Here is a 26,949-nt window from a genome sequence, read left to right as displayed (position 1 = left end):
GTAGTCTGTCTGTTGGACTTCTATGTATGAAGGCCGTACATTTCAACATGTTAACAACTCGTCTACCGCCTAGAGCAGGGGTGTCAAACTCACTTTAGTTCATTGGCCACAAACAGCGCAGTTTGATCTCAGGTGGACCAGACCAGTAGAACCACTGCATAATAACCTATAAATAACAAAACCTCCAAATTTTCCCTTTCTTTTGGTATAAAGAAGCATACAGTTAATGAATCCATTTACAAAACAGATGATGAGCAGCCCCAGAATTTGAAAGAAAAATAAGTGCAATTTCAACATGTCTCAGTTTTTCCATGTTGAGTCAGTCTGATGACACTACACATAAAAAGAATAGGGACTGCTCCATTTTTGTGGATAACCTGACACACTGTGCCCACTTTTCTTCTTTTTTTGAGAAAGACTGATGACTCCTGCATTAATAGCAGCCTGTACTTGACCGTGTTGTGTCACACAGTCTGAGCATAAGCAAAGTATAGGTCCTACTACTACTTATCAGTTTGAACTCCATGGAAAAAGTCAGGTATGAAATGCATTTTATTATAAATCTGCAATTTTGACGCTTTACAAAGTCATCCAGTGGGCTGGATTGGACCGGCGGGTTCTGGCCAGCAGACCATATGTTTGACACCCCTGGCCTGGACGCTGAAGAAATGAGTCATTTCATGTAGTAACCAGATTGTCTTTGCATTTATTTCTGTGCAGTGTGTAAACACTGATGTAGATCTCAGTCTCCTGCCCTCCTCCTCTCCTCCCTTCATTAACCTCAACATTCATTTAATGGCACTACTGTAACTAACAAGCGCCATGTATAAAAAGAGACCGCCTGTAATGATCTGTGTACATTAAGCACTTATACCAGCCTCACAGCTAGTTCTATAAATCCACGTACGGACAGACCTTGCCTGTGATGTGGTAGTAGACTCGTTACGTTCGCTCATTTTATATCTGGATCACAGTACAAGACTAGAAAGCCCTTTAGAGCAATTGACCCACTACAGCACGTTCATAATTGAATGGAGTGTACTTAGGATGAGTGCCGTTTTGACGGCGTGTTATGGCAACCTGTGCCGTGTCAGTCACCCTCACGGCTCATGATGATAAACAGTGTAGGTTATGTTCGCTCAGACGGCTGCCCTCGTTGCATTTCAGATTATTTAGATGATTTGACACAGATCGTTACAGTAAATGGTGCTTGTTGGTTACACTTACAACACTTATAAAACACAAACACACTCAGACAGAAAAAGACCTGGACAATAAAAGTATATTTTACATAAAGCAGTACTGTGAAGTTTGCTGTGTATGTAAGCTGTGTACATACAGTGTATCTTGTTGAATATTGTGAAATTAATACATTCATTCCAGAGAGAGCGCTCACTATATGGTCTGAACACTGTTTACTTGTGAAAGATCCATAAATTCCTTTGGCGCTGCATAAAATAAATTGGCTTTTAAATTCTTCCTACAAGCCTCAAAAACTTTGGCTAAAAACTTCCACTTTTATTCATTTCCCTCGCTGGATTTCAGTGTTTGAGATCGCTTGTCATGCTCTAATTTTAACCATATCCAATCACAAAGGTGTCAAAAGGTGGGTTCAGATGTTACTGTTGTTGAACTTTTGTATTTTTTTTTTTTAAAGATTAGGCAATAGTGAAATATGTACTGCTTCCCTTATTGTCCACCTGTGTGAGTTTGTTGATGGAAGATGTGTATTTGTGTGTATTACTGTCTGACTCGACTGCCCACATCAAGACGTCCCATTATATGTAAATAAAATAAACAGATGAAATGATACATGAATATCAGCTGCTTGTACTTCTAATTGATGATTAATGTATGAAAAGAACATTTTATTAAAGGGACATTTCACGCCACAATCAAAAATACACACTTTTCCTCTGGTAGTGCTGATTATCCATTTAGATTGTTTTGGTGTGAGCTGCAGAGTTTTGGTGATATAGTTCATGTAGGAACCTTTGTTTCACCTGTTAACTACATCACCGTGCTTGCTAGCTTTGTGGTGCTAATGTTATAGCTTAGCCAAGTAGGATGCCATAGATGAGAGCAGGAATGTACCAGGACACAGGAGCAAAGAACCCGTCTGAGTTGCTCTCATCCATTATTATTTACATCCCACGTTATCATGAGCACAAGCAGGGTGTAACAGTAACAATGGCCCGTTGCCACAAAAGGATAGTCTGTGGCCACCAAATAGTCCATTATTCATTTACTGTGAGTAAACATGTTATAGTTCCATAAACTTTTTGATTTTCTTTCCACCTTTTTGTTGCTGGCTAACAAGTGATATCTCGGAGCCACTGGGCTACTAACACTACTAAAACTTAAAGCACACGAAGAAACAGAAAACAGAACATTTGAAGTGAAGAAGCAAAATTCAAAGATAAATTAGGAGCGAATGGAAGTGGGACTTTAAGTGGGGAGAATATGACACACAATATGGTGAACTGTCCCTTTAAAGGTTATTGTAGAACCTTTGCCCAGGGATGCTAAAAATAAACTACTTATCTCAGCTTTAATCTTCTGTGAAAAGAACATTTAAATGAATCTTGACTTTCTTCCATCTTGACTGATGTGTCTTAAAACAGGTTTTCACAGACAGTTTCGTGTCACAGACCCCCACAGTCAGTGGGTCCTTAGAACCCAAAGTTAAAGAAACTCCTCTGAGTAATTTCTTTAATTTTAGGTTTAACAATGAAAAAGTCTTCATAGTCATTCAGTGATCAAAGAGGGATCACTATAAAAGAAAATAAATCAAAATGGCCAACCATTCTTCTCTTGTTGTTCCACCTTCCAGAAAATGTGATAAAAGTTAAAAAATTCTGTTTAATTAAAAAATGATTCTGTTCCTCCTTCTGCTGGGGAGCCGCTACAACCCACTGTCTTAAAATATCCTCTCTTGGCAGATTTGTTAGCTTGACAAGTATTCAGTATCCATCACCAAGACAAAAACAACACAGTTGACTGAACGTCAGGAGATGACCTGTTAGTCCTGTAGTAACTATAGATTTTCCAGTCCAACATTTTAGCACCATCTAGTGGTGAAACACCAGCACTTCCACTTTATTATGAGGTCATCCTGACAGCCTGTCTCAGATCAATAAATCAGTCAATATATCCACTTCAGCTACATTAAACCACTCTAGCCGTTGCTCCATCGACCCAAGAACATAAATCCAGACAATTGGACACAGAGGGCATTTACTCTTCATCATACGAGTCGTCTGATATCCTAACCTCACCCTGACTGCCTCTGAGAGAAATGATTCCACTGAAGGATGGAGGAGGAAAATGAATCATGTACATGGACTCTATTGTTAAATTTCAGGCTCTGTTGAGTCAGCTGCCTATAAACCTGATGTGTTAGAACTTGTTGCTCACATGAGAGAAGGGGGAAAAAGATTTACTTGCATTCAGGAGCTGATTTACATTAAAGGGACAGTTCACCACAAAAATCCAAAATACATTTTTTCTTATTCCCTGCAGTGCTGTTTGTCCATCTACATATTTTTGGTGCGAGTAGGTTTGGTTAGTGGGTGTAGTTCAGAGTCATTCTGATTTGATTTTCTTTTCGTTGCATGCACAAAGTGCCCAACCATCGTGGGTTTACAAAACACCTAAGAAGATACAACCGCAGTGTTCAGTTTCCTTTCAGTACAAAATTACAGTCCATCTTATAGCTCAGTCTTAAACAGAGTATTTTGCCTTCTCTGCCAAGCTTGACAAATAAAATCTGCTACAGAAAAGGTTCCCTTTCTACAGTACAACTCAAGTTTCTCATTCTCATTCAGCCAAAAGAAATCAACATACATAGAGGGCATTTTAATAAAAAGCACATCCCTTAAATCCTTGTAGGCAGGACAGCAGAACAAAAACTGAACCTCAGTTTCAGTTTCAGTCTGTCCTCCTCTGGACTGGCATTAAACCTCCTGATCTCTAGGGCTCAAGTTAATGTTCCTGAATGTAACTGTGCACATAAGAATCTTTAATTATACTTCATATATGGTTCCACTTCATAGCAATTCTTTATGAGACAGTAAATTTGCCTTTTTATTTATACCAAATATCAGACCATTTTTCTCTGTACATGAGAAACATTTTACTCCTAATCTCCTGGATATTACAAAGTCACCTGTTATGGAAATTAAATAACAAATCACTCAAATGAAATAAGGATTTCATCTCATTAGCCCAGGGATAACCATGTGTAACCATTTTTTTTCTTAGACGCCTCAATTGAGTTTTTATTGTTTAAAATGTATTGTTAAATCACAGTTTTTATTACTTTTAGTATTATTATGGGGCAATGTTTAACAAGTTCAGGATAGGTATTACAAGACAAACACTTTGTGAAGGCAACTGACTCTCAGTCATGTTGAGTCTTTAGTGTTTGTTAAAGACAAAAAGTAAAGACATTTCTGTATATTTTCATTATACAGGGGCACAATATTGTTTCAGGTAGTTTAAATTTTGTCTTTAGTTTTTATTTCAGTTAGCTAACATGTTTCTTCACACCTTGTTCTTGTTTTAGTATAGTTTTACTTACATATAATAACCCTAGTATAGTTCAGTAGGAAGAAACAGTTCCTACATGAAACTGCTCACAACTAGGTGACCAGATCCTTGCTTGTGTTGTATCTGCTCTCAGACGCACGTCACTTTGGATAAAAGTATCAGCTAAATGAAGTGTTAAGATTGTAAGGTCTGTGGATGATCTTGAATAATCGCGTCATGATTTCTGGAAAGAGACACTGCTGTTTAGTTTTTCAAAGTTATTGTTTGGTGCTTTGAGAACCACAAGCCAAGTGCATTTAGCCCAACTGCATTAAAGAGAAAGCAGACATGTCTGTCGCCTAAACACTGCAACTCACACCATAACTACCAAGATGGATGAATAGCCAGGCCAGAGGATTTATGCATTTTTGATTTGGGGGTGAACTGTCCCTTTAGTAAACTGAGCACATAAAGAGCAACTCTTCTGCACACACAGACAAACATCCAGGACAAAAACAGGTGAAAGGTATTAACTGAAAAAACAAGCAGTTTACTGGGAATTGCATAATCATTACAATCAATGAGCAACACTCACCCTCGACTGACAATAGACAAATCTTATTTACAGCATAGGTTACTTGAGATGTACAGTAGAATTTAGGTTGATTATATAACATTAGTTACTAAGCAACAACTGAGTTGGATTGTGTTCATCACATGATTGAAAATAATGCTAATCATATGGCTATTTTGATGAGTGCTTATTATGAACTGTACAATAAATACACACAGGTGAATGCAAGCTAACTCCTTCACACTATTCAACCATTTAGATGATTTGACACCATGTGAATGAGTGATCAGAGCCGCTGCTGACGGCTGCTCAGGAAGTCCACATCCTTTCATGGTTACCTCCACGTCAACAGCAGGCAACAGGTTAAACCTCAGACAGCAGAAGCTCATCACCACTTCATCAGTCTCCAGCAGAATTCAAATCAAGAGCCTCAGTTGTTATTTAGTAAGAAATGATAACATCTACAATTAAAATCTTTATTACAGTATACTGTTCAAGTAAAATAAAATGTACAATTCTATAGTTGCAGCATATAAACAAAAAACAAACATGAAAATCCAAAAGTAAAAGTGCACTTGCAGAAGGAGATAAACTATCACACAATGCCAGTATTTTTTATGAAAACTACATATTTTTTGACCATCTGTCTCTTGATATCCTATACTATCTCATGTTTGCTTGCCATCTTTTTTCCCATAAGTGTGCTGGCTCATTTGAGCTTAAATCGCATATGGTTAGTCTTGGAGCACATATGCTAACACTTGAGGAGAAGAGACATGAGAAACAGGTTTTTGCAGGCAGTTTGTTTTCATCTCCTCTTGGCTGGGTCAGTGCGACCGGCTCTCAGTGCTTCAGACAGAAGCAGTGCCTTTGACTCAACAACAGTAGGGTGGGAGAGTTTAGGATGTTTTTAAGCGATTAACTCACAACGTCATTCTCCTCCCGCGGCAGCACCACCAACCATGCTGTCAGTGTTAAGACGGAAAGAGGAAATCATGTTTCAGTGGAAATTCCCTGTTGCTCTCTGGGGCAACACAGGGGCTGTTCTGAGGCGAGAACATCTGGGTCGGCTCAACAAAGTCAGTGATATTTTTGTAGCAGAGCAGAGGTGCTTGGATGAAAACTACTTAAAAGGTTAATAACAGAATCCTGACTAATATCAAGGCGCATTTACAACCTTGCATGATTAAACGGTGTCAAGCCTCAGAGGGAACTGAGTGGGCAGTATGAAAGTTTCCGAAACATGGCACCGAGGCAAAGCCAACTGTGGTTTCCTGTGACGTCCCTTATACAGTATGTGCGGCATGATTTAAAGGGAGGTCAAGAAAACTGAGAAAAAACCCACCAGGAGGAGTCAGACATTGTTAGTTTACACTGTGATTGGGCCAGATACACCGGGGCTAAATCTGACAATGTAAATCTACAGACTTTGGACTAAAATTTAAGAGCAAAATCTCTTTTTTTGTGCTTTAAACGTGACCCAAAGGCTCGCCTATGTAGAGTGGAGTGATTGGACCAATCCCTTTGACAGTTTAGAGACAGTGACTAGGAATAATATACTGTAGATCCGCAATATCAAGTATATTACTAAGGCCAACAACTCAATGGAAAAGTGCATTTTAATGCAAACTGCAAATACACAACTCAGATGGAGAAAAAGAATTGGGGCCATATTACAGAAACATCTTATTTTAAATCTTAAGTCGAGATAGAAAGAGTTTAAGATTTTTGGATTTTTTCATATTTGGTACAGAGGCAAATCCTAATTAACTTTAGGAATCCTATCCTATGGTCATGAACTCTGGGTCATGACCGAAAGAACAAGATCTCGGATACAAGCGGCTGAAATGAGTTTCCTCCGCAGGGTGGCGGGGCGCTCCCTTAGAGATAGGGTGAGGAGCTCTGTCACCCGGGAGGAGCTCGGAGTAGAGCCGCTGCTCCTCCACGTCGAGAGGAGTCAGCTGAGGTGGCTTGGACATCTATATCGGATGCCTCCTGGGCGCCTGCCTAGGGAGGTGTTCCGGGCATGCCCCACTGGGAGGAGGCCCCGGGGAAGACCCAGGACACGCTGGAGTGACTACGTCGCTCGGCTGGCCTGGGAACGCCTTGGGGTCCCTCCGGAACACCTGGAAGAAGTGTCCAGGGAGAGGGAAGTCTGGGTGTCCCTGCTCAGACTGCTGCCCCCGCGACCCGGCCCCGGATAAGCGGAAGATAATGGATGGATGGATCTTATCTCGGGTTAGAAAGGTCTACACATTCAATCCAACATCGCTTATCAACTTTTATGTCTGCTACCTAGCAACAGACACTTTCTCATCTCACCCAACTACACAACTTTTTGATCGTTTTTAATCAGTGAAACACAAAAATGGAACAAAAACAATGATGGGCACTTTAACTTCAAGACAGATGGGTACAAAGTTTTTGTAACATCTGCAGAGAACTGAAAAGATGTTCTTTTTGGGAAATTTACAACAACACTAACTCGGGAGATGAAAGAAAGGGAGTGAGCTATGATAGCAGACAGTCTCCACCATATCCAGCATCCTTTGTGTCAAAGCAATAACAAAGCAGATATATGGATTAAACATGCTTGCTAACACTACCGTTAGCTACTGTTAGCAAACACTACTGTTAGCTATAGTTTGCTAGTTGGGTAAGTTAGCTCCTACTACAGTTGGAAAAGTCAAAGTTAGGGCATCTTACCTGTTGACCTAAATGATTTTTTTGGGAAGTTAAGATGCTTGTGTAATTACACTTTTCCTATCTTTAGTTAGCATAGGAACATTGGTCCTCATACATGGATGGTCTCTTATTTTTCTCTTATATTTCTTCTTTATGCTGTAAGAGGGGATCTATGAAACGTGTGCTGACAGCCAAATCTGTACTTACCCACCTGAGTATGTTGATGAATCATGTTTGATCTTAAATTGTATGCACGGAAATGGGCAATTAGCATTAAGAAACACCCCAATACATCCATATAAGGGCAGCAGACTTAAATGCCTCTTAAGTACAACAGTATGAAAGTATTGATGAATGCCCCAAAATTGTGAGCAATTCACAAGAAGCCCAATAACTTAAGAACTGTTTGTCTGTTATGCATTTTTCCCCCTAAATCAGGCCCTAACCCTAATTACCATGGTTACCAAACACTAAAGGCCAAACCGCACTGCAGGCTTCATTTCTTCAGGTCTTTTGAAGCATCTATAGCGCACTGCAGGCGTCAGATTTAACATTCCATCACCATAAAACCAGCAGTATTTTAGGAAAAGGTCGTTATTTATATGCATCTGTTTATTTAATTAGTATAACTATTAATAATAGTTTATGTCTTTAGTAAAATATTGTCCTCTGAGGGAAAAAAATCCTCATCTTTTTTCAGGTCCGTCTATATAATGACTAAACGGTGCGCGATATTAATGTTTTTGTATTAAGAAAGCAGGATAATTTACATCAGTTTCGCCCAGTTTACACCTGTGAGGATGTTTTAGACCACAGCAGACAGCAAACTGCACACCGACACACACCGAGGAGACGAAGAGGGAGACACAGAGCCTGGACACTTCATAATGATTTAAAATAATGTTGCGAAGTCAGCACTTCACACACGCTCCCTCTCCCTCCTCTCTGCTGTCCCTCTCTCTCCTCCTTTGCAGTTATGATCAATCGGCGTGGAGAAATTAAGTAAAGTTTTTAGTAAACAAATCGGACTTAGAGCAAAAAACTCACACGCCACAAAAGTGTTCAATGTTATGTTTCATGATCATAAAAAGTTTTTATATCAAGTCGGCGCATCTGTCCCTATTCACACGCTCTCTCCCTCCCTCCCTCTCTCCTGCGGGTCATTTTTTTTTTTTCCTTTTTTCTTTTAGCTGGTTTCAGGTGGAGCTAAAGCTCCATCAGCACTCGCTCCTCACGTCCATGCCTTTTTTTATTCCATGTAACTCTCCCCAAACTCGAACTGCAGCTGCAGATAAAAAAGCCCTGGTCCTCATTTGACGCTCCAAAAATCGAAACAAGTTCGGAGTACGAGCGTCAAGTCACTTTGACGCGTGTCAAGATGCTTTCAGTGCGTGTTCTGCCATTTAGAACAATGGGTGGGTTTCAAATCGCGAGCGTCAGACGCCTTTAGTGCGTTTTGGCTTTAAGATAGAATCTGCAAGTTTGGAAGTGTCTGTAATATGGCCCCTGGGCGTTAATATTTGGGTCTCTATGACTTTAAAATTCTTAACTACTCTTTAATTTACTGGTTAGCTGCTTTGATTTGTATCAGGAAAAGTTACTGGACACCAACTGCAGAAACCTTAACAAAAACTTGCATTGTATCTGGTTTTCAATATATCTACAGTAATTCTAAAGCAAAATCTGTGCATGTTTACTTCATTTGAGGACATGTTTTAACTGTTCATCACTATCAATGACAGGCTGAATTCATGGAAAATAAATTTAACTCAAACAATGGATAATAAAAAGCAAAATACCAACAGGTGTCTGTATGAATATTAAAATTCAAAAGCGCTCAAAAAACTAATCATGAATCATATCCGGATAGGCTGAATGATGAATATGCGCAAAATAGCTTACCAATAATAATTTATGAACAGTGATGTGCAAACGAGGAAGCAGGTAGCAGGTGTTACTAAAACCAGAATGAAAAAGCACAGAGATAAAACAACAGTAGGGCAGCCCATACACACAACCCTCAACTCGTCCTTGTCTGGTAAGTAACTGAGAAACCGCTTTTATCAGAAGAGGATTCCTCTTCTTTATGATCCCAGCGTGTTCACACTGAGGGGTTTCCCTGCCCAGATGCAGGGGAAAGGGGTTGCAGTGATCTCCGTGACCACTCATCCAGGTGATCAAAGGTGTGTGAGACAGCAGAGACAAGGGTCCCACACACCAAAAAACACCTGGAGCTGAGACGTGTGAGGAGAAAGGAGATGAGAAGGATGAGTACTGACACGCCCTCATCAATACTGAGACAAGGTAGAGACGTATTTCAGATTATTTAAAAAGTAGCACCGTTACAGCCTGAGCTGATGACAAGCCACTGACCTGTAGGGGACGTCCTGTCTGTGTGGGCCTGTGGGCTGAGGTGAGGGTGGAGCCCCCGATCCCTAGCAATTACACTGCTGTTTATTCTGTGTGGTGGTGCCTCTCGGCTGTCGCAGCTGCCTCAACGAAGCGTCTCCATACTGGATACCTGAACCCATCCTCTCTGGGTCCAACTCACCTTTGAATCAAAAATAATGAGAGATATCAGACATATATATATATATTAGACTAGAGGCAGAACCACAGGGCTTCAAGCATTCAAGCACAGAGATCATAAGTAAAAACAAGCAAACAGATGTGTGCATACTCTCACAGAAATGCCCAACTCAGACACACCCCTTTAACAAAGAATGAAACATGTACCCGAGTCTATCTTGTTAAGGATGGTGCGAGCGCACTTCAGGAAACCTTCCTCAACATTCTCCCCTGTCAGAGCGCTGGTCTCCAGGAACATCAGCTCTAAATGGGCAGAAAAAGCACACGTCCAAGGTCAAAGAAAAAGCCAGGGGGAGCAACAAAAGACAGCATGGGATGGCATAAATCATGAAAAGCAAGCATACAGAATAATACGGACAAAAGGAACTAAGAAGAGACAGAAACTTGAAATGCAGGATAATGCAAATCTGACACCAGTTACCGTTCTCCTGAGCAAAGCGTGACGCCTCCAGGAAGGTCACCTCTCTGTCTGCATCCAGGTCTTTCTTGTTGCCACACAGGATAATAACAATGTTGGGGCTTGCCAGAGTCCGTGCATCTGTCAGCCAGTTGGTTAAGGCGTTATATGTCTCCCGACTGGAAGGCAAGACAGGACAAGATGGACACTTAGTGGGGCACATTGGCCAGTTTACTGTTGGGAGTAAAGGATCAAAATAATACAAACTGAGTTCAAACAATTTTGCATAGCTTTAAGAGTCAAAGTGACATGCAACTTCTGCTCTTTAGTATAGAGAGAGACAGCAGCTCTCAGCAATGTCAACCCAACCATGACATTCAGCAGAGAGGACGGGAACATTAAAACAGTGAAATAAAATACAGCTGGGGTCAAGAAATGTAACAGCCACATCCCTAATGGTTACAACTGTAAACTAGCACAAAAATCACAGTAATGCTAGTGCTCCTAAACCATGTGCTGCACAGAACATGCTGCAAATATTAACCAAAAGTAATATTAGCATTTTCAAACAAAAAACAGCAACCTTAAGCTATTTAGTCTAGGCATCATGGGACATGTGGGCTGACAGTCAATATTTAGTAAAAAGTGTTGTTTTGATTTGCTCCTGTTTGTTGTGTTAAAATTACATTATGCTGTTATTATAAACTCAACAAATCCTGTACCTAAAATTAAATCCTGTACCTTCAAATTAAAAGCCCCCACAGTGCAAGTTCGTCATGTGGTGAGAAACTTAACATTACAACCAGCAAATTTGATTATTGCTGTGATGTATTTTTTATAATGAGATAATACGTAATAATAATTCTTTTCATATATATTTTAAATTCATTTTTTGTTGTGTTCTTTAGCAGTTTACAAATGTAGATTTCATGATGTATGTTTGTAAGTTTGGGTTCCAGGGAGACACCGAATTTCTTTTCTGGGAGAAAGAAAGTTTGAACAGATGAAACCGTACAGCAGCAGGTTATTTCCATTCAAGGACAAAAGTATCTCAAACGTATCACAAGGACGAGTTACTGGATTTCAACTATAAAGTGAAGGATCTTTCAGTGCCGAAAGATATTAAGAAAAAAGAAAAATGTATAACCAACTTAAGAATTGCATAACGAGACACAGTTTCAATTCATATTTGGTTTACATGTACTGCAGAGGTTCTTTTATAACCAATAAATACTAACTTTGTAACTTCATATACTTACAAAGTAACTACTTAGTAAAAAAAAAAAAAAAAGAATCAAAAGCATGCCTTCTGAAACTTTAAACAGAAAATTCTGCTCAGATCACTGGATTAGATTTAATTACTATATTGACCAATCTGTTAGACAGTGAAGAACTTTCCTAAAATTGTCTTTGGGTTGAAGCCATGGAGACGGGGCTCTGGTGTCCATGGTAATATGAGGCCAGAGAGGTGAGCAGAAGGGTGTGGGTCACAGAATAATGTTTAACAGCTGCTTTCACAAACAGCCAAAGGATGATGTCACTTCTCATCCACATGCTGATGAGACCAAGCAGCTCAGCTGCAATCTAATTCACACACATACATCTGACACGCATACTGTCCATCTTCCTGCTGACCTTTTCACCTGTGAAGAGTAATGTCTCCATCTCCTATTCACTATCTTGTTTTCCATCTCCACCCCACCTGCAGTTTCCCCCTCAACTCTGCCTGTTTTCCCCTCAGGTGACACTTTCTGTGATGGACTTTAGCTTTCCCGACTGCTGCCTGCCAGTCTGCCTAGCAGAGGATGCCTCTATATTACAGTTCCTGCCACTCTGCACTCCACCTCTCCTGCCAAAAAAGCCCATATATTCTTACAAACACAAACAGTATTACATTCCTGTCTCTCTGCATTACTGCATTCACTCCATCTTTATTTCACAAACCCTTTATCTTAACCCAAGGCTTATGAAAAACAGGCCTGTGAGCATCCATATCTCACTGTATGGGTCCAAGTGTAAAGTCATTAAATTGCACAATTTCTGGAGGTGCTATGGACACACTGTGGACTGAAACAATAATATAGGTGCTCATAAAAATAAACAGAGTAAAGTGAAATAATATTTACAGTTAAGCTTCATGGGTCAGTACATTTCAATTTTAAATCCAGCCAGATCCAATTTCAACACTTTAAAATATTGCAGTGAATGTCTAGAAGTGTGCTCCTCTAACTATAATGATGTGTGTTTTTTGATAGTTTATAATGATTATTTTGTAATTTAATAAAGAAAACTTGCCACATTTGGGAGACATTTCCAGCACTGGCAGGACAATGTAAGAAATGATTTTTTTGTCTATATACCACAATAGAAAGCTGCAGAGTTGACATATTTTTCTAGGCCAACCAGCAAGTTAGCATCGCTTTGGCTCCCAAGAGAAAAGTCAATAGGATTTTTCCATAGGATTTTAGATGCACCGTGCACTGCACTGTGGTGAATTTACACCTTTTCTTCAGAGGTAAAAATTTAAAATGAACACAGTATATCACAGTTGCATGACTTCAACTTTGCCACCACTAAGGTTACTAAAATGCATACATTCTGGTACATTAGTTCCTACCCTACCTGGGCATTTAGGTCGCCTAAAATGGAGGTGTTTGGGATTGTGTTTCAATCTGGACGGGCAGAAACAGAGTTTTGGAGATGATGGCACAGACACCCAGGTCCACTTTCTGACTGGTTCTTATCAGTCAAGACATGTCATCCCCTGATTCGTCAGACAGCAAGCTTACCGATGCTGTGAGGCTGGCTGTCGCTTCAGTTATAAAGCTCATTCATTTACTTTTAGTTTTAATGCTTGTTTGAAAGTCCATGTCCATACATGTTTAGTTCATAACTGATCTTCACCTGCCTCTTAATTTGTGCTTCGATTACCCCACACCGTCAGCCGAGTCAATAGCCATGGCAACGAGTGAGAATTATCTAACATTACAGTTACTGGTGTTTTACTGAGAAAAAAGACATTCAGTCATTCTGTGGTGGAGGTGAACAACTGACCAACAACCGACGTGCAGTCTAGCATCACTCTTGGACTTACTGGGTCTGATTCTGGCAGTTTTGAGCCTGCTGACAGCCGCCATGTGGACAAAGTTAGCATGCTCATTGTATAACCTGAATTTTGAGGGAAGACACCAAAAACCACTAATTCATCTGGACTGTTGTTTCAATCATAAATGTGCATGTGTGTAAATAGTAGACTTTTTTTTTTAAATGCACCAATGTTTGAAAGTTTGCCACTCTTTGTTAGCTGCTAGCTTTGGGTAGCCTGATGTTCGTGTTCAGCCACCGTCTTTAGTGATTAGTTTTCGGTGTGATGACATTTAATGACATTGTCTGTGACAATGTCTGTAGTTTCATTTAGCCACTTATTAGCAACAGCCTTTTTTAAGACACGGAAAAGCTGCAAAATTCATGAGTGATATTACTGACATCTTCTATGCTGTAGAAAAAATGTGAAAATCTCTTGAGCTCGTTTTAACCACAGACCTTCTTTCAGGCATCTCACCAAAAATCTGAATTTGAGGTAAAGGAATTGAAAGTGCAAATATGCTAACTCATTTCCATGTTTTAGGACATTTTTATCTTATAACATTTTATAAGGTGAACACTAAATTTAATTGTTCCTACTGTTACACAAAAAGCATCATGTGTAAAAGGAGAGTGCACTGATTGTTTTACTTACCTGGTGATGTCATAGACGAGGAGAGCTCCAGCTGCTCCTCTGTAATAGCTGCGTGTGACAGAACTGTGGAGAGAAGACAGAAATCTGGGTTTAAAGTAATTCATTCACAATATCAGTATCAGCTGGCAAAATCCAGTTGTTGAAGGTTAATGAGAAATTGTCCCTTGCTTTTAGCTACTGTCATCAGTCAGGCATATAATTACTCCAGTGGAGCTGCTGAGAGATACGAGACCATGTCATCTCCACGTGACTGTTCAAAGCATGTGCGCTCAGTAATTTATGTTAACCTTGTATTTCAGAAAAGTTTGCCAAACCCTTAGCAGGAAATATTGCAGGCTGTTACCGGAATCGCTCCTGCCCAGCAGTGTCCCAGATCTGCAGTTTGACTGTCTTCCCACCAACATTAACCACACGGGAACCAAACTCCACTCCAATGGTGTGGTTGGAGTCCTGTTTAACTGCAACATGGACACAGAGAGGGGAAAATGAAATAACAGCACAACAACAGAACAACTAACTTAATTAATTATGGACTGTAGAAACAGGCTAGTGGAGAAGTCTTTCCACTTAAACAACAGGTACACACTGCCACCACCACAACCCCTTCCCAGAATCTTATCTCTAATGTATGATATGCTGGTGTGTTTTGCTTGTTGTTATCTTCAAATGACTCATATCCGCATTAGAGACTAGAGGGAATCTAGATGAGATTAACACTGTCAACTCACCCACCCTCCCCTTCTCCAGTGACAGCAGCACAGGGACCTTACACATCTTTAATCAAATTAATACAAGCATGTGTGTCAGCATGTTTATGTGGCTGAGTTTTCACATGTTTTTATATTACTTACAGGCTATCTTGCTCTTAGACATCTTCACAGTCCTCAAGTTTAACAGATAGTTTAAATGTTTTGTGATAGCAGAACTCTGAGCTACAGTTTATTAGGGACAACCAAACAGCCCTGCAATAGATCTGGACTTTGTGAAGTTTATGATGTTCAGTTTTGCTGACACTGTCAGAAAGGTGCAGATTTAAAGGACCAGTGTGTAGGATTTAGTGGCATCTCATGGTGAGCTTGTAGACAACAAACACTTTGTCTCACTCTCTGGTTCCACATGTGTAGGAGAACCTATGATGGCAGTGATACTTGCAGTAAAAAAAATCAAAAGGCCCTATTTGGAGCTGGCATTGGGTTTGTCTGTTCTGCACTGCTGCAGAAAGCGGGGACTCCCTAAACACATTCCTTTAACCCCTTGTCACACGGAGTGTTGTGTGCCTAATACTTGTCCTGTCAGCTCGCTCTTGGTCACCTTGCCATTTCTGGATAAACTAGCAAAACTGTAACCTGAAAAAGTTGTTTATTAACCTGATCTTTGTCTTAACTCCAAAATTAAATCCCCAAGTCTCACTGGAACTTCAAGCAGAGGTGATTTTTTCATATTTATGTGATCATCGACAACGAAACACTTCTTCTTCTTACACATACACAGCTTCAAGAGCAATTCAAATTAGACTTCCCTGATTTTTTAAAATGACTTTTACCTGACTGTTGATAAATTCTTAAATTGACCATTGATCATAACATTATACTGGGAAATATAATTAAATCAGGGGTGCAGTGGTAAAAACAGTAATACAATACTTGTTTCCATCATTGCTTGATGCAATAGATGAGTAAACTCTCAGCCTCATTTCAAATAGATGAATAAGATGAATTGACAAACTTTACCCCTGACTGTGCCTCGGAACCAAATAGTGTTTAAATATGATGACAAGATGGACTAAATTATGTCTAACAGTTAAATTATACTAAGATGTGGGGTCTGTATTTTGGTATTAGTGTGGTATCTTACTTCTATTGCAAGGCTTACAAACATCAGCTAAACTGATCTGACATTGCAAGCATGTATTATTCAGTCTAGTGAGCATATTTTCCAAGCGTTACAAATAAAATTAGCCTTTATTGCCAATTGGTCCAACTTTGTTTCATGTACTCAGAGCACAGACTGGGGCGGTCACGAAGCTCGCCAAAGCAAGCACTGCTACGTCCTGCAAATCCACGGCCATCTGGGTGAACGACCAAGTTCTTAGGGAATCTCATAGAAAAGGACCCATTTTCTCTGTAGATGAAAATGGCTAATTCTAAGATACCAAAAACAAAACAATTCTTATTTTCATTTGATTATACACTAATGAAAACATACTTATTAATATTACACTCAATTTCTAGCATTTTCTGCCAATAAATCCCCATAAATCATACATACTGGACTTTTAACAAAATTTTTAGTTAACTGGTTTCATTGGACTGCACTATGCAGAAAATGTAAGATTAATGAAACTGTCATTTAATGATAAAAAAAACAAAAACACAAGGGAACAAACATTTTTTTTCTCCCCAAAACAACAAAACATAAACATTTTGAAAAAAAACTGCAAAAGTGCATGAAGCCCATCAAAAAACCTGACTGGAAGATCAGGAAGATCACGATCATGGAAAATTCTGTTAGCATTTTATTCTTAAGTCAAAGGCAGAGAACAGTGTTGTCATGTGTTGCATTTTGCTGGCTCAATAATTACCGACTGTGAATGTTAGGAATCTGGACAGACACATAATTCACCCGTCATTTCAGTTTCATTCCACACAGAAGTCAATGAATAACTTTCTCAGTAGGAAACAAATCCCCTCACAGCAGAGTGAGAGTTTTTTTTTTAACTGTGTGGCATGAAACAACTCAGAAAATCAACAGCACTAATTCCATGACTGTGTCGATTTCTGTGTGTCTGTGTAATAATACAATTATGTTTTCACTCTTATGCAATCCTGATGTGACTAATGGCCTTTAATGAGGGAACACTTACACTTGTTCTCAATGAACTGATGGAGGAGGCAGGATTTCCCCGTGCCGGCACTGCCAATCACCAGAAACTTAAACAGGAAGTCTGAAAGCAGAGGAGAGGAGGCACAGATCAATGCAACACCCACGTCAGGGGAGGATCCCTAGAGACAATCCTCAGATTTCCTCTTAATCCGATTGAGCTTCTACTTTCACAGCATCCAGCAACCCGAAATTAGCCTACTAATCAGAAAGCCTTGCTTGTAATCAGCATAACCTGTTACTTATGATTCTAATTTAATATGGCTGTTTGTCTGAGGTTGAAAATGACACCAGGACTTAATAACACATGCCATTAGAGCAAAGTCAAAGCTTCAGAGTTATTGAATACAGCTTAGGTTAACTGAGTTGAGCAGAGATTGATTGACCACAGCCAGCTGGTTGTATAGATGTTGTTGTTGTTGTTGTGGACAGTGGGCCCGGCTCATGCTCTGGAAAGTACAACCAAACCCACGCAGATGATCCGGAGCCCAAATGACTTGGGCCCAACATGCAAGGCTATCCACAGTACAGACAGCCTTTGTGTGCTGTCATCATAGATAGTGCAGGGTCCATTTACATATGTGGGCTGTGCTGCACTTCTGACTAGATCCATGAGATAAGATTCCATGTTGTGACTGACGAGATGGAGAGGGTGTGTATTAGGACTGTACCAAGCGTCTTTTTTTAACATTTGAAGCTTCTATCTATCTATCTATCTATCTATCTATCTATCTATCTATCTATCTATCTATCTATCTATCTATCTATCTATCATTGCATTGCATTGCACTAAATGAGTTAGTCTTTTTTAAATTAAATCAGCTTTCTTTAACAAAACTTGCCACTTTCGGCAACATAAATATAATTTATGGTGCTGTTAGATTCTAAGTGTGTAAATCATAGGTTTCATCATGATACAATATTATATCCGTTCTTTTGACAGTGATACAACTTTGCTGATATCACAAAGTCTGCCATGGTATGATTTCAATTCGATTCAATTCAGAGGCCTTCAAACAATATTATACAATATAATGTATCCATTTAACAGTCCAGTTAGCCTACATTTATGTCAATTCACAAAAAACTACTTCATCAATTTTATGACTGAACTCTCCCAGACATTTGTGACACAGACATGCCATGGGGATTTAAAAAATAAAGGTGTATCTTAAAGATTATGACATAGATCGATGTTTTCACTTGCATCAATCATAGTGAATGGTTAAACTTGAGTAGACTGCTGATAGACCGCCCTGTTAGTACAGGTGTGTGCCTTTATGTACAGCAAGTGAGAGTGCAACCAGTTTTCCCCTGTAGCAAACATGCTGTTTTTTTTAAAAAAAAAGTAAATGCCAATAAATATGGCTTGAAGCAGATTAACAACAGATTAATCGACAGTGAAAATGATCACTATTTTCAGCCCTAAATAATATTAGTGTAGCCTAATCTTTATCTGCAACTGTACAGAAATACTGGGTTCTGGGTGTAAACAGAATTAACAAAAAAAAAGCTGCATATTTTTCAAATGTTGATTTACGATTTGAATATCGATGTTGTGAACGAAGCTTCAAACTATTTGGTACAGCCCTAGTGTGTATGTATGTGAAAATCAAATGTGTGTATTTATGAGTATTAGATAGAGAGGCAGTAACAGGAAAACAGGAAATCCAAGACTGATGGTATGTTCCTCACTGTGAGAGCAAATAATGATTGCACACTGCACCTTTCCTCCTGAGAGACAGCTTCAGTTGGATTTTGGAGACAGTGTGCAATTTAGGTTCAAGCTTAATCGCTGGCTCTGCAGGGAGAGGTGCTGGCCTGGCCAATGATTAGTGACTACTACTGCTGAGATTAACAGCCAAGTGAACATGCTGTGAGTATTCAGCTCCACGCAAGGTCAACAGAAACAGCAGTTTAGGAGGAAAAAATAAAACAGGCACAGATGGGATTGATTCCTGTGTAACATTTAAACTTATTATGAAAGTGTTCTTAGAGCCACCTTCATTGGCAGACACACACCACCGCCAGCTCAGTTTATGGTACACCTTTGTTTGTTGAAGCGGGTGTTTTCTCAAGCAACACACGCTGGAGGTCAAATTCACGGTATCAGAAGTGCAAAGCAAACGAAAGGAGCCTAAAACCACTTACAGTTTTCTTCTGCAACAGCAGTCAGCGTTACATCTCAACCACACGTTGTCAATGGTCATGACAGCAGAACTGACAGAATCAAAACCAAACGGCTCACTTAAGCTTGCCTCAGCTTTTCAACGACTTCCCAGACATCACATATTCCCATGTGAGATCTGCATACAACAATCAAGCTGTCAATATGTCAAAGCAACAGGGGGAGAGGAATGCAGCGCTGCCCTCTCAACAGCAGCCTTTCAGGCTATTGTATTCTTTACACATCAATATTAAATAACCTGAGGGAACAGACTAACACTCTTATCTGCATTCACTTAGATTGCGACAACTCCTAACACACCTAGGCCCAGATCTACCTACAGTTTATGTCTGATGATGTGTCCTCTGATTTATGACAAAGTACACAGGGCATCTGCACTTGAAGTTACATGAGACATTTTCCTTGTTGCATATGTATCAGTGTACTCCAGGAATACAGCCCAAGACAGAAGGAAGATATGGAAAATGGAGAGATTACATTGAATTTCACCAGTAAATACAAAAACAGTTAAATACAAAACTGGCAATTCTACTAGTATATTTTTTCTCTCCATCCCTGCCAACTTGTAGGGAAAAAAAATTATACAGCTTAGCTTATGGGCCATTTTATCACACTTGGCACCATATAGATAGTCTTTTTAAAGACTCAAAGATCTGTTGATTGATTGGCTAACAATGGCATAGCGATCAGTGCTAAATTTAAATTGTGAAATTCAACTGAATCCTGACCTTAAAATCAAAAGTCAAATTGAATTGTGGTTTTAGAGAATAGTGACAACCGTAATAATAAAATACAACAATGGACAATCAAGTGTTTTGTTTTTTCCAAATACAGAATGGACATTTTTCACTAGCCTATTTGATAACATTTCATCAACTAAAAAATAATCCAAAATATACTGATTGATTAATCAATAATGAAAACTAATGACATACGCAAAATAAGCTGTTTTCATTATGATGGTTTGTTGCACCTCCTGCAGAAAAATCTATTTTGTTTCTTAAAATCAGATCTTTAAGACAGACTGTTCACATTGCTCATGCTCATTTGCAAGTGATCAGACTGAATTTGTATGTCCAGACATCACAAACTCTCTGCATGGGTTGCTATGGTAACAACGCTCTGCTCAGCTGCTCTTATGCACTTATAACCCTCTGGCTTTGATATTGTCATCCACTGTGTGCCGCTTTGCGACATGATTTAAAATGATTTAAATGATTTAAAAAAAAAACCTGTAGAAAATGTGAGTGATTCAATCTAACTTCAAATGTGGCTTGGAAGACAGATTTGCAAAAATCGTATTTCATGTGTTTGTTGTTCAGACTTTATCAAATCAATCTGCAAATAATCCAGATATGCCAAAAACTGATAGAGGCCGGTAGTCTAAACAAGGCCATATTTTCTGCTTGGGGCACTACAGTGTATGAAAATATGCTGCCTTCAAATGAAACTTGTGAATTCATGGTTATAACATGGGAAATTGTGTACACAATTGATGAACTCAGAGGTGTGAGAAATATTTCCACTTACGAGGTTGTGAATTAGGGCTGTGTGATTGCCTCTAAATTTCAAATCGTAGATTGTCATTGCTCTAGATTGCCAATACACAATTAAATTGGCAAGGGGGCAGGGGCGGCACATGTCCTTGGCACATGTCTTATGTTGATTGCTACTGTAACCTTATACCTGGCCTACATCTAGAGTAAAACAAGTTTTATGTTTGAAAATAGAAAACAACAACCACATTTTATGTTGCAAGCAGTTGGTTTGCTTTGCAGTTGTCCATTTATGTCAGGCAAGCTATCTCAATAGCCTATGTTTGTTTTGCATTGTCGAAAGGCTAAGTTATTTCGTGTTTTGGATTAATAAACTGACTTGTGAATAATCCGAATTTGATTGCATGTGTGAATAGTTTATGCTTGAATAATTAGGAATAAGGAAATATAGAATGCTTTTACTGTTACAATGTCTTATTTGTATGGGGCTTGGGCACATCGATTTATTCGTTTTTTATTAATTTATGACCAGCATTGGGTCTATACTGACGTTAGATTGAATTACTCTGAACAAGATAGTCCATGCCTAAGGTGTCGGTAGGAATTTAAATGCAATAGGCTAAAAGATATAGGCCATAGCCTAGGCCAACCACCGCACTTTTATATTTTTTGTTATAATGACGTTATTTTTAATGTTTTGCATCACATGCAAAAGTGAGCGACACCGCTGCGCTGACAAGCCGGAGACGTGTTGCTCCTCCTCACTTCAAGTCGCTGTCATTAACTTTTAACCTGCAAAGGCGGCAGTGCCACAACACTGTAGGAATTTATGAAAGCCCTTGTGTGAACATTTCAGTAGTTACACATTAAAACAATATTTATTTGCAATTAGCCTACACATTAGCAATTAACCTATACATTAGCTACATAGCCGAAGCATGAGCAAACGGGCTGTGTCAGAGATGCACCCTGTCACTGTCACAGAAGAGAAGAGAAGAGAAGAGAAGAGAAGAGAAGAGAAGAGAAGAGAAGAGAAGAGAAAATGTGGATTGTAGGTCTGTTTGTAAACGGGGCTTCTCTAACAGTCATGCATTTCCTCCAGAAACATCCCTTCATGCACAGTAGAGCGCCGTTTTTTTTTTTTTCCAAAATCGCCTTGATAAACAGCAAATCGCCTGGCAACCTTCCAATCGCCAATATATGATTTGATCGGTGATTGCCCCAGCCCTATTGTGAATACCACAGGAGTTTCTCCTACACAGTAAACAGGACCTCATTTGAAGGCTGCAGAAGGTTAGCTCAGTTATCCATTATCAAACTGTCCAACAACACAAATAATGTGTTTATTACAGTTAGATTTTATTAAAGTAAATTTTATGTATAATTGCTCCCAACGCCTTCCTATTTAGCTTAACTTTCTCTTTTTTTTAAGCTTTATTTAACTGCCAGTATCTATTTTCTATTCCATCCTCTATTTTCTTACATAAACCACATTCTGTAGCTATACAAGATAAACTAATGAAAGAGTGCCATACCGCACAAATACCAAAATGAATGAAACATTTTCATGAATTCCACCTGGGACCATTTAACCTCGCCATGTGCTTAGTGTATTCATAATGCTTTTTGCGAGTTCCACTACTGGTACTCCCTCCCAGAGAGGAGACAGCACAGGAGACTGAGACAGAAATCAATAAAAGGCTATTACAGCTACCATTAGTGCTGGCACTTTAACATAAATACTGCCCACTGGGATGAAGTTTCATACAAGGAATGATGGAGACAGGGCACACGTAGAAATAGATGGAGAGAGAGAGAGAGAGAGAGAAGAGAGAGGAGAGAGAGCAGAGAGAGAGCAGAGAGAGCAGAGAGAGAGCAGAGAGAGGAGAGGATGATGGTGTGCCATTTCAAAACAACTGGATCTGTGGTGTCGGGCCCATTGTGCTGCTGAGGCAAAGTCATGTTAAAGGAATTTATGTAGAAGAGTAAAAACTATATGTCAGTAGTACTAGTGCTGGGTAGTGTACTGATAATTTATTAATATATCATTATCATGACATGAGACTAGGCATAATCATGGATTTTAGATGTTGTTATATCGTCATATTGCATAAGTGTTGTCTTTTCTGGTTTTAAAATGCTGCATTACAGTAATGGGATGCAATTTCTAAACTTAACAGACAGTTAATGCTTACTTACTTTTTCTACTATTTTTCTTTACCCACTTAAAGTTTGTTTCCACCTGAAGTACTCATAACATTTAATCCCAGGAAGTACTTTTCAAAGAAGTTTAAAGTTCCTTAGGTCCATTACTGCCTTTGTTTCTATTGTAGTCTACAGAATACAAAGACTAGGAAAGTCAGTCCACCTAAGTATGACTATACAACAACGAGGCCATTTAAAGCATCAGATATCATTATTTTTGGGTTGTGTTTCTTCCTCGGAATAAATGCTCATTAAGGCTTGGACTTTGACGGTCCATATGCTTTCTTCTGTCAGTTCAATGAACGAAACAAACTGGTTTGCAACTGCAGATTTTTAAATATTATGGCTAAAATAAAATGCTGTGAGTACTCGACAAATCAGAAATATTCAATGCTACAAGCCCTGAAATTTCCTGTATGACCATCTTTAGTAGGAACTTTGTGGAGGGCAAAATAATGTCCCCAGAATTTAATTTAGACCATGGTCCCTGCAGTAGACCCACACCAAGTTCCTCAAAAGATTCTTAGTCCCTGGAGTAGAAACATGGCTTTAGTCATTAAATTCATACGACTGATGATTGATTATTAAAAATCTCATTGCAGTAATGTTTTGTGAAAGCACCAAGTCATCCTTACTATATTGATAGAGGTATTTGATGAAATATACTGTAAGATTTTATTGAGTCCATATTGTCCAGCCCTATAATAATCCTGGTGGTTAATTATAATGCTCACAGACAGATACAGCCATGTCTTCTGTCAGCATTAACTTGTCATGTAGACTGAGTGAAGCACAGACAGAAATTAAGTTACTTGGATTCAGGATGGGAGCAGATGTAATAGAAACCACTGAAACACCTGACAGCTGCTGCTCTACAGGTAACTGAGAGATGGTAAACCACAGCTATGTAACTTCCTCATTATAGGCCTATTAGCTAATACCTACTCCATAGTAAAAACTACATAGCGCCTAAGAATGAATGCAACAATATTGCGGCTTGCAAGGTCATCCAATCTACTTTAATTCAGAGCTCAGGCTACCTGAACACGTTCATGTATCGACACGCTACTGTAGCTGTGTGTTTCAAGTTTGGCCAACTTTTACCTGGAAATGTATTACCATCTGTTCGCTCATGTAACTGGCCGTTTAAGGAAGAAATGTACTCCGCCATTGTAGGACAGAGGTGTCACTTAATACTCACAAAGCACTTCAACTACACCTGTTTCTTTGAATGAAATGTCAGCAGTAAACGTTAGTTATTACTATTAAAACCGCAGACGCGGTGAGGTGGCAGCTAAACTAAGCTAACTATGTAGCTAGCTAACTAGCATCGTTGCTAAGAGCCCAGTCTGTCTCATCACTCCACTGAGAGCTGTGTGTATGTAACGGCTAGCAAGCATGAAATTACAGTCAGACATACCGTATGTCTCAGACATGTTGACCCTCGCTGTGTGAAGGACTCAATCGGACCTTTTTTACTGTTCTCTTGGTGTTATGACAGCTGTGTGCTCGCTGGGTTCACACCTCTTAAGGGTGTTTATCTACGATGCAAGAGGTTTCCTTGATCCCTTCCTAGCTTTCTCGCTCCGACCACAACCAAACACGGGCCTTGTCTAGAAGTGAACCATTTATGTGCGAAAGTCACGCGAGATTTACACGCGTTGTTTTTCATTGTGCACGTTGTACAAACTAATCATTATATATAATGTGACAACACTGTAGTTAAAGCCTAGGTACGGTTTGGGGACAAATATCTACTTGGTTAGGGTAAGAGAAAGATCATAGTTTGGGTTACAATGATAATTCTCGCGACATGTTCCGCCGGTCTGGGGTTCCCTTCTAAATACGAGCCCAAGACGGCCGCTACGTGTTACGTCACTCGTAGTCGAGTGGTGCCTTCAGGTATTGTGGGAATTTTGATGACAGAACTTTACCGACTCGACAAAGTCGTCGAAAGTAAATAAATTTTTTTGAATAGTAGAAATATGATGAGTCGTGGTTTGTACATGCCTCATATTTTACGACATGTCGGAAATCCCGTTAATATCCCTATATATCAAGTAGAAAATCAGATCAAATTGACTAAGCTATCACTTCAAAATAAAATAAATACCAAAAAGCTACCGTACTGCAGTTTCTATAATGTTTGGTCGTTAATTCGCTTTAATTCGCAACAAGTTTTTTTTTTCAGTTATGAGAAGACATTTCTCATCTTGAGAACTAGAAGGCAACATTAGATCACCAGTATCACTTCCTTTGCCTAATTGCCAGCACCGCTCATTTTCAGTTAGTAGGTTTCAGTCAGAAACTGGTTGTAATTTGATTCCTTCGTTCCCAATATTTTAAAATTAAACGTTATTGATATTGTATTTCTGTTGTTATATATGTCTGTAGGTGCAACATGAAGCCACAAGGTGGCAGGCAAAGATAAACAGACTTGAGAACTGAATTTTCTAGACAGAAATTAGATACTGGATCCTCAACGTGACATGAAATACCATGACATACAGGGTTCCTACACCTTTTCCAAAGTCAAATTGAAGCACTTTTCAAGAATTTTCAAGGTGCATTTTCAGGCTTTTTACAGCACCTCACACCTGTATTAAATTACACATTTATATAAATATACTCAAAGAGATTATTTCACTTCTTCATCACATTAAATCAGATGATATTGTGCTATATACAACCAAAATTCTGTTTTGTCATAGCACTGAGGGGTGTCCGATTTAAGGAGAACACAGTTTAATGTTTCAAAATGTGTCAGCTGTCTGTAAGCAGACTTGGCATCCTATATGAGCCAATATCCAACTTATCTTACTTCTTTATCCAAAAAGCCCACTTTTCAATGAGAGAGCGATTTATTATAAAAGTAATACAATTTTTAAGTTTTAAGCACTTAATCCAAAAAAGTGTTTTCAAGGATTTCGAGCACCTGTACAAACCCTGGACATGGCATTTTCAGTTCATTTTGTATTTAATTTGTATTATTTATCTTGCAACATTGTACGTCAGACATCTGCCATGGAAACTGATACATGCTGCCGTTTCTGCTTGTACTAACTCTCATATCTTGGCCAAAAAAGTAGGCCTATCAGTGCATAAACATGTCTTGTCAGAATCTGTGGTAAAGGGAGTTATGCATAAATGTGGTGTATTTGGCAAGCACATGACAAGTTTTCTCTGGAAATAATTGCTCAAAGCAATGTCTTTTGAGGTTTTAGTGGAATGAGGAATGTCTGTTTTCTTGTTCTTTGCTTATTCATTCGTCATGTTTCCATACCTGCATGCACACACATTTATTCACACAGAGCCCAGGGCGTGGAGTGCAGGGGTGCCCAAGGGCAACAGGTGATAAATCACAGAGCCTTCCACTCTGCTACTATCTCTCCCAGTTCCTCCCTGCCTTTGTTCTGCTTTGGCAGATCCACTCATCCTCCCTGGCCTTGTTAAAAGCTCTTTTCACTAAGATTAAAGACAGAAGGAAACACAAGGCTCAGCTTCGTGTGGGGGCACGGATGTTTTCCTAAGGTGGGCTACAAGAAAGGCTGGCCTCAAAGGTGTGCAGCAGGCAGAAAGAAAAGGAGGTTTTGGCTTCCGTTTGGTGCTCTGCTTACCTTTGAGGTTGTCTTAGTGCTTATTGTGTCTGTGTCTTATTGTGTCCTC

General features: G+C 39.3%; 1 protein-coding gene across 1 annotated transcript; it reads right to left on the bottom strand.

Annotated features, from left to right (window-relative positions):
• Window positions 1-9,083: 9,083 nt before the first annotated feature.
• Window positions 9,084-24,879, bottom strand: rab4b (RAB4B, member RAS oncogene family). Its single transcript, XM_084716336.1, has 8 exons — window positions 24,704-24,879; window positions 17,378-17,458; window positions 14,858-14,972; window positions 14,515-14,577; window positions 10,800-10,954; window positions 10,526-10,621; window positions 10,163-10,340; window positions 9,084-10,023 (listed from the first exon to the last, which is right to left on the bottom strand). Exons 1-7 carry the CDS (start codon window positions 24,717-24,719, stop codon window positions 10,225-10,227), a joined length of 642 nt encoding a protein of 213 aa, XP_084572462.1. The 5' UTR covers window positions 24,720-24,879; the 3' UTR covers window positions 9,084-10,023; window positions 10,163-10,224.
• Between the last annotated feature and the right edge of the window lie 2,070 nt (window positions 24,880-26,949).

Source organism: Lutjanus erythropterus, chromosome 4 (assembly GCF_056507025.1).
Source record: "Lutjanus erythropterus isolate fLutEry1 chromosome 4, fLutEry1.hap2, whole genome shotgun sequence".
In the NCBI taxonomy this organism is placed as follows: domain Eukaryota; kingdom Metazoa; phylum Chordata; class Actinopteri; order Lutjaniformes; family Lutjanidae; genus Lutjanus; species Lutjanus erythropterus.
The sequence above is the reverse complement of the archived record's forward strand: the minus strand, read 5'-3'. Positions and strand labels throughout refer to the sequence as shown.

Bases quoted from the DNA above. Each gene is read 5' to 3' on its own strand.
- rab4b (XM_084716336.1), bottom strand. The intron at 10,955-14,514 runs GTAAGTAAAACA...CTTGCCTTCCAG, and splicing joins CTCGTCTATGACATCACCAG to TCGGGAGACATATAACGCCT. The intron at 10,341-10,525 runs GTACATGTTTCA...TTTGATTCAAAG, and splicing joins CCTTAACAAGATAGACTCGG to GTGAGTTGGACCCAGAGAGG.